Source organism: Populus alba, chromosome 4 (genome assembly GCF_005239225.2).
Source record: "Populus alba chromosome 4, ASM523922v2, whole genome shotgun sequence".
NCBI lineage: Eukaryota > Viridiplantae > Streptophyta > Magnoliopsida > Malpighiales > Salicaceae > Populus > Populus alba.
The window spans coordinates 3129056-3140809 of record NC_133287.1 but is presented as its reverse complement, the minus strand read 5'-3'; the positions used below and the strand labels follow the sequence as shown (position 1 = coordinate 3140809).

At 32.9% G+C, this 11754-nt stretch overlaps 1 protein-coding gene across 1 annotated transcript; it reads left to right on the top strand.

The window, feature by feature from the left end:
• Nucleotides 1-426: 426 nt before the first annotated feature.
• On the top strand, nucleotides 427-9476 carry LOC118047265 (uncharacterized). The gene is made up of 11 exons (XM_035056510.2): nucleotides 427-773; nucleotides 1146-1323; nucleotides 1740-1821; nucleotides 1911-2018; nucleotides 2146-2304; nucleotides 3192-3385; nucleotides 5469-5662; nucleotides 6900-7191; nucleotides 7284-7406; nucleotides 7585-7875; nucleotides 8897-9476. Exons 1-11 carry the CDS (start codon nucleotides 517-519, stop codon nucleotides 9098-9100), a joined length of 2082 nt encoding a protein of 693 aa, XP_034912401.1. The 5' UTR covers nucleotides 427-516; the 3' UTR covers nucleotides 9101-9476.
• Nucleotides 9477-11754: the final 2278 nt, after the last annotated feature.

Here is an 11754-nt window from a genome sequence, read left to right as displayed (position 1 = left end):
TTTTTTTAAAAAAAAAAAGAAGCTAAAACTCAATTTTGTAAAATCAAATGTTAATTTAATATGAGAACATTTAATCAACATATTAGGTAAGTTACAGAAAACATATCACAAATATTTAAGTCATATAAAAGCATAAACTAAAATGATAAAATTGAAAAGAAATAAAATTTAGTGACTAAATTGTTAACCTTGCAAAAATACAGGGACATAAATGAAAAACTTAGGCAAAATTGTACAAGACTTTGTGAATAGTGTTGTTTTTTTTTTTAACAGCGAAAGGGATTTTGTTTTTAGTTTTGTTTGATAATGACAATGATAATTGATTTTTTTTTTTTTAATTAAATTAGTATAGCTTAAAAAATTGCGGATATGTCGTGATCCTAGGAGATCGAATATCGATACATAGCAGGTCCTTTTCCTTGTATATTTTCTAATAAATATGATCAGATGCGTAGCTAATCCCTGCTCCTGCAAAGTCACTGAAAACCGTTTATTTTGTGGAGTGTGTCAAGAAAAATGAAAGCAGTAGTGACAACTACACCAGGTGGCCCAGAAGTGCTGCAATTACAAGAAGTTGAAGACCCACAAATCAACGAAGATGAAGTCTTGGTCAAAGTAGAAGCCACAGCCTTGAACAGGGCAGATACTCTCCAAAGACAAGGCAAGTATCCACCTCCTAAAGGTAAAGGAGCTAGCCCATATGGTCTTGAATGTTCAGGCACCATTGAAGCTGTCGGAAAAAATGTCTCTCGTTGGAAAATTGGTGATCAGGTAATTCATTTCAGGTTCCATCAAGAACATAATTCTTTGAAGCGGTGTTTTTGCTTGTTTTTTACAAAGGATTGGATTTCGACTTTGAAAAGCTGTGTTTTTTTACATAAATATTGTTAATTTTTTAGTTTCCTCGGGAACCGAATTCACAGAAAGTGAAAAGGTTTGCATTAATTTTTGGCTTTAAAGACTTCAGATTTCGATATGAAGCTGTTAAGTCAAGTTCTCTCAGGAACCCAAAATTTTTAGAAATTGTTGTTTTTGCTTCTTCTTCTTCTTTACCAAAGATTGAATTTCGGCATCAAAGACTTGATTTTTTTTATATATATAATATTGTTACTTTATTGAAAAATGTGTTATGTTTATACTAGGTTTTGTGCTCTTCTTAGTGGAGGAGGGTATGCAGAGAAAGTTGCTGTTCCAGCAGGACAAGTACTTCCTGTTCCACAAGGTGTTTCGCTTAAGGATGCTGCTGCTTTGTCTGAAGTTGCATGCTCTGTTTGGTCTACTGTTTTCATGATGAGTCGGCTGTCTGCAGGGGAAACGTTCCTGATAAACTTCTGTCTCAATCCAACTCAACATTTTGATGCGTGGTTAGTTTCTACTGCTCTGATAAATTTTGCTGTTGAGTGCAGTCAGCAGTGTCACTTAGAGTTATAGGTTTGGGACCTAAAATAAATTGTAATGCAAAACTGTGGATTGTGAAAGCTTCCCTTTTCTATGCTATAAAGCTGGAACTATGAAAATTAAATCACACATTGGAGATTGGTTGAAAAATCATATTGAGAATGTACGGATGTTCTGACGTTCGCTCACAACTCCATCAATATGGAGCAACTCTACAGAAGTTTTATAAGTTGCTTGGTTAACAATTGTGACATTTATGATCTAAGATTGTTTGTATCTTTATTCGCACAGATTTTTTTATGCTTAGCTTGTTTTTGAACTTAGGACTTTTGGAATTTCAGGTTCACGGGGGCTCGAGTGGAATTGGTACATTTGCAATTCAGATAGCTAAACATCAAGGGGTTAAGGTGTTCGTGACGGCAGGTTGAGCCCACACTTCTCATCCAGCTTCATCAGTTTTCTATGAGGTCATGCTATGCTAACTGGGAAATATTTTGTTCTGTGATCATCAGGGAGTGAGGAAAAACTAGCTGTTTGTAAGGATCTTGGAGCTGATGTATGCATCAATTACAAGACTGAGGACTTTGTGGCACGAGTGAAGGAAGAAACGGGTGGGAAAGGTATGTTCTATATAATTGTAAATGTGATTGGATGCTTATAAATCTATCAATAGCACTGTCACGCTTCACTTTTTAATAGCATTATATGTTTCTTAATGGAAACCCAATTAATAGCTATTAATGGCAGGTGTTGACGTTATCCTGGATAGTGTTGGAGCACCCTATTTTCAGAAAAACGTAGACAGCTTAAATATTGATGGGAGGCTTTTTCTCCTTGGCTTCATGGGTGGAGCTGTGACACAAGTAAATCTGGGTTCTTTGTTTGCAAAGCGCATCACAGTGCAAGGTATTACCATTTCCCATCTTTTATATTGGGCTTGAGTTCCACAGGCTTGGAGTTGGTTGAATCTGCTTTTTGTTGAATGCTCCAGTAGATTAATTTCTTGGAACAAGTTGTTACTTGGAGAAGTTTCTTGGCTCTTCTTTTTTCCCTTCTACTAGTAAGGTTCATGTTCCAGATTGCTCATTTGTAATTACATGCTAGATTTCATAATACAAACAATTTCTGGTGTATAAAATTTGTCTTGAGTTGTTCTATGGTAGTTTTGGCTAGCTTAGCAAATATTGCTACTTTGAAACTGTCAAAAAAGATTTTTATTTGAAGGGAAGATGTTTTATTTTCAATTATTCATGGATTGATAAAACCAAGTTCTAGAAAATTATTCCGAATTCCGAAAAACTATATTTGACTAGGAACTATTTTCTCTTGGGTTAATCAACTTTCAGTAACCTATTTCTCAATCTGATTGAAGTGTGTATACTTATGCATGCAAGGGAACCCATCCAAACATACATCTAAAATGTGCTTCCTCCTTTAGATATTGCTTCATGTATTTATATTTTTACATGTTCAATATTGAATAGCCTTGTCCCATCCTGTTCAGTCTGATCCATCCCCATTTGCGCACCAAACAGGATTACAAGTAAAGCTCTTTGGTCTAACCCTGTCTAGTCCTATTTACAAAATGCTGCCTCATGCTCTGAAACCTCACTTTTCACTGAAAGAGCACTGGTGTTGGAGAAAATTTACTCTCTGAAAGGTTACTTGTAAGAATGTGAACATCTATATGATATCAATCTCTTGTTTTCATTTGTATTAGTTTTCCATAGCGTTATTGTTGTCTATTGATTACATGACCCTAGTACACCTGTTGTTGGTGATCATGCATGCAGCTGCTGGCTTGCGAACTAGAACTCTGGAAAACAAAGCAGAAATTGTTAGTGAGGTGGAAAAGAATGTTTGGCCTGCAATTGTTGCAGGCAAGGTGAAGCCTGTGGTGTACAAGTATCTTCCATTATCTGAGGCAGCAGAGGGTCACTGGCTCTTGGAAAGTAGCCAGCATATTGGTAAGATCCTGCTTCTCACATGATGCTATTGGTAGCCATACAGCAAAGTCGTGAATCATGATGTCGATCTGCAACGTTTCTGTCTATGGTGCCTGTAATGAGGGAATAAATAACGAGTCATTGTATTTACTAATGCAATTTGTATTTGGTATTGTAGTAGTTTTTTGTAGATAGTGGTTTTGAAAAAAAAATTATTTTATAAAAAGTACTTTTTAGTTCAGGTTGGTTTAGTATTTATATATGTTTGGTTAATATTGTGGTTGAAATTGAGGTTGAATAAAAAATAATTTAATGTGTTTAGTTAAAAATACTTTTCAAATATATATATTGATGTTTTTAATTTAAATATTGTAGATTTAACTACAACTATTACATGATTAAATAAATAATATTTTATATCAAATATTTTTTATTGTTCCGTTAACTTATTTACAATTCCATCATATACGAAATTCATTTTATAAGGATTGCAGTTTTCATGGTTTTTTGAGCGTACAACAAAGTTAGGTAAAATAGCATCAAAAACAATTGTAATATCATGACTAATATTAAATACAAATACTAGGTGGGTGAGATATACAACAATTTGCGAAAAAGGGGTTGAGATTTGTTGAGGTGGATTTTCTCTTATTTGTTGATTTCTCACTACCTAGGTAAGGAGCTATATTTGTTCTATAAGTTGTTAAAAGATTGGTTTTGCAGGGGCTGAAGTATTTGTTGTGGCAAGAAAATTACTAACTCATCCTATTCTAGATCTGTCCTGATTATCTGTCATTAATGATAATAATTAGAGAAAACAATAAAACATATTTATAACTTTTTGAAAGTTTTCTAATAAACAGTGATGTCTTAAAACCAAGATATGTAAATAATAAGTTATTTAATATTTGGGGTATTGGTTAATTAATATATTCAGATACTTGAATTTCTTCTTTTAAGTTTTAAGGAATTTCAGGCTTACAGTAAAAACTTGAATACCTATAAAAAATAGTCTCAATCGAGAGTGAACTTAAAGATCTTTTAATGATAAAGTCAGTATATTTATAAAAAAAAAGAGAATAAATAACTTAAAAGAACCTTAATTTCAAAAAAATAAATATGTTTATTCTTGAGTTTTAAATTAGTTAATGTTATGAAATCTATATGAGTTTATCTTAAGAGATAAAAAGTTCTAAACCCTTATCTCGATGGTTTAAGGGATATTTACACCCTCTAAACCTAGTTGTTTTAAGAAAAAGAAAGGACTATAAAGTCCTATGCTTTTGGCGACATTAATGAGAGATAAATATTTTTTATATATCATTAATGAGATAGTAAATATGATAGGTCCTTTAAGAGACCTTGTATACACCTGTAAATAAAATAAAATCATTACATCAATATTAATGATTATTCTAGATGAAGAGGCATGACAATTTATCATGTTTTCAATACTTTTATTTTAAAGGATCATCTAGAATTAAACATGCAGTCTTAAAACTTGGTAATAGTTGAATCCAAGTAAGTGCTTTGAGTCTGACATGCTTGTCAGGCCCACGTTATCTTAGGCTTAGCCAACTACTAAGTTTAAGTTCTATAGATTTAACATATTTGTCAAATTCACATTACATTATACTTTGATGTTGTTAAATCTAAATTTTTTAAGTGCTAAACCCAACATATCAGACCTATTTTATTTTTTAAAATTATTTTTATTTATAAAAATTTTAACCAAAAAAAAAAGTTTATTGTACACCGAAATCTCATAAATTACATTATATTGCAAAAGTAAGAAAATAATATTTTTGAATATCTAAGAATCCGTGCACTAAATACTCCAAAACATTTGACTAATAATTTGGGCTTTTACCATCACCAGTCCTCTTCAACTTTAGTTTTGTTCACCTCAGGGTGTTCGTTCCCTCGAAACAGGGCCTTGGCCCTTCTTTAGATAGAGAGGAGGCAAAAAAGAAGGAAAACATCTCTCCCATTTTATCCATTTAATTGCCTTGGCAGACTTGTAGGTGTCAAGTTCTGACAGGAGCCAGCCAGAATCTTGACCTCTTCTTGATCTGGATTGGCCTTATTTATTACTTTTCATCCCCTTCTCAGCTTGTAAAATAGTTGAAGAAACAAAACGTGGACTTGTTTAACAGGGCCATATGTTCATGTGCTTGGAACAGTTATCTGCGGTTTTGTTCAACTCCAATCAGTGAATCTTCTAAAATAAACAGTGGGTTTCTCTTACAAAATCCCAAAAATAAGACAAAAAAAAAAACCCATTCAAGAAAATCTCAGTTCCACTTCATCTCGATCCTGTAAGCGTTTCTTAAAGAAAACTCAAAAACTTTACTTTGTTCAATTCTTTTAAGATTACATTAAACTTGGAATCTTATTGAAATGATTGCTTTAGTTTTGATCAGAATGAAGTTTATGGTTTGATTTAAGATCTTTCGATCACTGCAGAATCATGGGATTAATCAATAATTGTGCTCTCTGTTGCTTCTTGAATCTAGATATTAATCTGTGATTATGTTTTCTGTTGTGCAGTAATGTTGCTAAGTGGGTTCTTTAACTGGTTGATTTTGCAATGATAAATACTGTTTTTTATGTGTTGTATTTACTTCATTGTTATGATTGGCTTGTCCATCGTATTTCTGTTTTGCTCTTTTCAAGTGTCCTTCAGAGATAAATGTTCATGAAGATGGAAACTTTTTTGTTATTTTTCACGATTTTAGAAATAGAATTATATAAGTGAGCCAAAATTGATTGTTAGAAGGCTATTTATATAATTTACTTCACTAGCAATATAGCTCTTTGTTTTTTTAGCTAAATAAAGATAGACTAATTCTTTTGGGGAACTAGCTGATCGCGTTTTAGACCTGCCATTGTAGATGGCTCTGAAATTGATTACTGTAAAATTTTGATACATGTGTCTATTTGCATCTGTATGTGTGCGCAAGTGGACACACATTACAGCCACAGTTATAGATTGATGAAGTTCCCAATATATCTTTAAATTCATGATCTTAAGAAAGAATTATATAAGTAAACCAAACTTTGGTGATTATGTTGGATTGTTGGTTTTTTTTTTTAGAGGTTTTGTTTTCGTAATGGGCTTCATTTTCACTTAAAATTTCGTTGGTGTATTAAATAGCTGAGTTTTTCTTTTGGAACTAGAGGATTTGCATTTTGGACGCTCCATCATTGCCAACCCTGAAATTGTTTACTGTAGATCTTGATACTTGTGTGCGTATATGCATGGATTTGTATTTTACCCTAAGTTTGATATATCCATGAAGTTCACACATTTATCATCCACAAATTTCTAAATTGATGTTTTCCAGTAATAGATCTAAGTGTTCACTATAAGAGAAATAGTAGCGGAATGTTCCTGCTATCACCATTTGCCATTTTGCAGTTATTTTAGAATTTATCTTCTTGTTCTTATTTATTGTCTGACTTTGATCTGTCCAAGCAGAACTTACTGCATTCATTCCTACCACAGAGAACTGGTTGTATAGGTTCTGATTACTTGCTAATGTTCTTTTGCAGATTCTTGCTTCTCGATTTGCTGTTGAATATGGATTTCAGTAGCATGGATCGTGGACAGATTACCCTATTGGGGTGTGGATTCTGTGTGCTGCTTTCACTGCATTTTACAGTGCAGCTTTTATCTCAACATCTTTTTTACTGGAAAAACCCAAAGGAACAGAAGGCCATAATAATTATCATCCTTATGGCTCCCATATATGCTGTTGATTCCTACGTGGGTTTGTTGGATATCCAGGGGAGTAAAGCATTCTTCACATTTTTGGATTCAGTTAAGGAATGCTATGAGGCTTTGGTGAGTTTGCAATGTGATAATTGTGATTTAACGATGTCTTGTGGCTCGTTTTGCTTGTTACATCACTTCTAGTTTCTCATTTCTACTTGCAGGTAATTGCCAAGTTCTTGGCATTGATGTATAGTTACCTGAAAATATCCATTAGCAAAAATGTTGTGCCAGATGAGGTCAAAGGAAGAGAAATTCACCATTCCTTCCCCATGACACTTTTTGTGGTATGGAAATGGTTTCTGCAGTTTCTTTCCTGTTTATAATAAATAATACATAATATATAACATATAACATATAACAGTTACATCTCTAAAGGGTATCGTGAGAGGAATGCGACCATTAGACTTGTCTATCCAAGTTTCCATAGCTATTTTTGACTCATTATGTTTTCATAAAATGCAGCCTCGCACAGCACGGCTAGACCACCGTAATCTAGTGCTCCTCAAACACTGGACATGGCAATTTGTCATCATTCGCCCATTATGTTCCATCTTGATGATAACACTGCAAATGCTTGGGATTTACCCTAATTGGTTGAGTTGGACATTCACCATTATCCTTAACATTTCAGTTTCAGTGGCTCTGTATTCTCTGGTACTGTTTTACCATGTGTTTGCAAAAGAATTGGCACCACACAAGCCTCTTGCAAAGTTCCTGTGCATCAAGGGGATTGTCTTCTTTTGCTTTTGGCAGGTAAATATCCTTCCCATGCTCTTTCAGCTCCTTATCAAGGGAGTGTTTTTAGCTCTAGATGCAAATCAAACCCTTGAGGGCTCCAAGAGCACAAAAGTAGCCCCTAAGAACCTAAAGCAAACCAACCAAATCTCTCTTAGCCCTGATAGAATAGACAAAAGGAGAGTACTCTTGGTTAATCCAATTATTACAATCTTGGAGACATTTGGGACCTTGTGCAAATAGCATTTCATGGTTTATTTAAGAAGAAAATGGGTGGGCCTCTGCTAGTCACTAAAAACAGAGCCATGCTAATGGAAAACTGCTCTGTATGATATCTGAATCTTTTTTTTCAGATAGTTCAGATTCAAATTTTATTGGGTTATATGGCATGTAGTGCTTCATATTTTAATTGTTTGGAATATATCAGATCAGTGCTTCCTGATACGGATACTTGTTTGAAAAAGGATGGTTGTATCTTTTTTGTTTATGCTTTTAAATTTGAGATCAGGACCATGCATATTTGATTAAATTCCATTTGGAGGTTCTCTAGAAACCTTGAAATAGAACTGTGCAGCGTAGTTAACGCATTTTGTAGTTTTAGGGACCTTCAGAATGCCTTATGGGGAATTCATTGCAAATGCTGTTTAAATTACCTTCAAGCATTTGGACTCTGTCTAATCAGAGTTCTAGAACCGAGTAAGTGGGTTGACTTGTTCTCTAGAATAGATCAGGAGGCCTATTGTTGTGGCTTTAAATGTCTAAAGTGTATTTAGGTTTTTGTCTATTAGGTTTGTGCACCTCCAGATCACAGGGGATTAAAACTTCCTTCTGAGTTCTGTCTTCAACACTTTGCAGTCTGCTAAAATCTCCCTTTCCCTGTATTAGTTTTACCCAGTTTTATTTATGTTTTCCTTTCAATATAGAACCAAAGAACAAGATGCAATGTTGCCCTTCATCCCCCATTATCTTTCTTCTATGTTAATTAATAGCGCACAGATGCCATCACTTGTTCATAAATGCCATCTTTGACCATGTGCAGGGCATAGTGCTTGATATGCTTGTTTCGGCTGGCATCATTCGGTCCCATCATTTTTGGTTGGATGTGGAGCACATTGAAGAAGCTTTTCAGAATGTCTTGGTAATTTTGGAGATGGTTGTCTTCTCTGTTCTCCAACAGTATGCATACCATGTTGCACCTTATAGTGGAGAAGTGGAAACAAAAATGCTGAAGAAAAGAGAGTGATTCACCAGAATTCTAGACCATGGAGGGGACATGGCACAACACATGCTAGGAAATGCACTTCCATAGGTTTGCTCTATACTTTTATGTAATATGAGGTGTCTACCTATGTTAATGCGCCCCACCCTTTTTTCCACTCTTCCTCTTTAGCTTCTTTGGTTAGATGGCCATGCTGAAGAAGATATAATAAATGTTGCTGTATTGTCTATTCTATACAATTTTGTTGATGATTACTAGAAACTTCAATGCAAAAAACTTGGCAGTCTGCGAATAGGGTTGTTTGAAAGCAATGTCGAGGAAAAATATGAAAATGGGTACTTTCTTGGAGACTCTAAGAACCTCAAAATCTTTGATTATTCAAACTAGTTCTGTAACACTATCATGGGGCACCTGGATCTTACTGATTTATCTTAATTTCAATCATTGAGCTGGTAGAACTTTCCATATGGTACTAGATTCTTAACTGTAGACTGCTTTTAAAAACCAAAATTGGCTTTGATTTCTGAGCTAATGTTTGTTGGAAACAATGTGAAGGTTTTCTAGCTGAGGTTGTTGGCACCAATGTAAAAGCAGCTGGAAAAAGGATACTATTGGTCTTCATGAAGGACTTGAATGCTACTGTTTCCATAGGATTTTCAGGTGATATTAGTTTTATGGAGGGATAATTAAACTATTGGTACATCAATTTGAACTTTTTTCTCAATCGAGTATCTGAGTTTTAATTATTTTCATTCTAGTACATCAACTTTTTTAAGACTTCCAATCAAGTACCTCCATCAAAATTCTGTTAATTTTTCCGCTTTATAGAAGGAAAATTGAAATGTTGATGCATCAACTTTCACTTTCTTTCAATTGAGTACATGGATCTTAATTATTATTTTTTTCATTTTAATATACAGATATTTTTTACTGTACCAATAGAGTATTTCTATTAAAAGAAATTGTTAATTATTTCATGTATTTTGCAATCACGTTATATCCATTTTTTGGTTAAAATAACAAATATTTTAGTTATATTAATAATTTGGTTATTAGTTTTAATTAATCATAAAGCATATACATTTTTTTTTAGCTCTGATGTAGAATGTAGATAGCTTTGTATTAATTAAAAGAGTTTTCTTTTCAGAAAGATTTGTTTTAATTTAAAATATTTTGGCTGGTTAAATTTAATATTATTTGGAGTGTATTTTTACTCTAAATTTTTTTTTTGTAAAATTAGTGTTTCCCTTCATGGATTATATATTCAACACTGAGCAAGTCCCTCCATGTTTTTTTGATCACAAAGACAAAAATTACTCGTGGAACCATATTGTTTGTTGTAATTGAAGTCAATTCTGAAATGGCATTTGATGATGTTACAAAATTCAAGTTGCTTGGTAACAAGGTTAAATTAGTAATTGAAGGTGGCTGCACAGAAGATAACAAATTAAGTCAAGAAAAACTGTTTTGATAAGATATGAGTGCATTGAAAGGCAAATATTCTTACTACACCTGTTGAATGCTGTGGAGAATGCATGCAGGTCATGAGGTGAAGGAGTTAGCATCCGTGGATATTTTTGTTTTCTGAATTTTCAAATATTACAAAAATCACTGTTTTCAAGATGAAGGTTATCTATTTCGATCCTCAAGAGTATATCTTATATACAAATATTATTAATTCTGAATAAGTATAAGCTAAGTTAGTTTTATGTTAAATTGAATAAAAAAATTATATCAAACTTAATTAACGTAAGATGTCAACTCTTACTTGATGGACTTGGCAAGACTTGAATTTTATTAAAAAAATTAAAATAATATTATTTTGAATTGATTTTTTCAGTCATGACTCGCATCTTGAACCGAGCTCGGATTCAATAACTTTGCTATATTTAACATGCATTCACTTATGATATTATAGCAACACAAAACCCATGTCAATTAGCATTTCCATTTCAGTGTGTTGCTGAATTATTTAGAGATTCTAATCAACTTTTTTTATGTGATTTTCAGTTTAGTTACTTTTTTTTTCCAATTGCTACACGGAGTATGTTACAAGATTCAAATGCTACTCCTATGATTTCATTTACGAGATTTGGAGATGACAACATTTGACGTGGAGAGATCTTCCATGGAAATGTGGCTGTGAAAAAATACTTATAATTGACGTTAACATTTTTCTTTTTGGTTTATGCTTTTCAATTTTCAAGCATAGGTCATGGAAAGGATCCTGCATCTTGTCCCCATAATTCACATTTGATCCAAGTAGTGCCCTACAGGAATTACAATATTACATGAGGATTTCAATATATAAAATTATTCTTGAAAACTTTTCTATTAACTTGAGTTATTAAGTTAAATTATTTTTTTTATATGATATTATAATCTTGATAATTAAATAGTTATGATTTTAAATATTACCATACACATTGATTGATTTTAAATATTATCACATATATTTTAATTAATAAAATTAAATATAAAATAATAATAAATTCATGTAAATTTCACACTACGCCTACACAAATTTCAAAGTAATACTAAGTGTTGAAAACATAAAAGAACCATAGTGTTTATTGGACTTTTTTTGCCTGATAATTTTTGGTAGGCATGTGTGCACTTGAGATTTGTTAATAAGAAACAAATTATTGTCTTCAATCTATTGTCCAGGAATCACCGGA

Coding starts and splice junctions, on each gene's coding strand:
- LOC118047265 (XM_035056510.2), top strand. CDS start 517: ATGAAAGCAGTAGTGACAACTACACCAGGTGGCCCAGAAGTGCTGCAA. Junction 1,324..1,739: donor CTGCAGGGGAAACGTTCCTG/ATAAACTTCTGT, acceptor TTGGAATTTCAG/GTTCACGGGGGCTCGAGTGG. Junction 7,407..7,584: donor TCCCCATGACACTTTTTGTG/GTATGGAAATGG, acceptor CATAAAATGCAG/CCTCGCACAGCACGGCTAGA.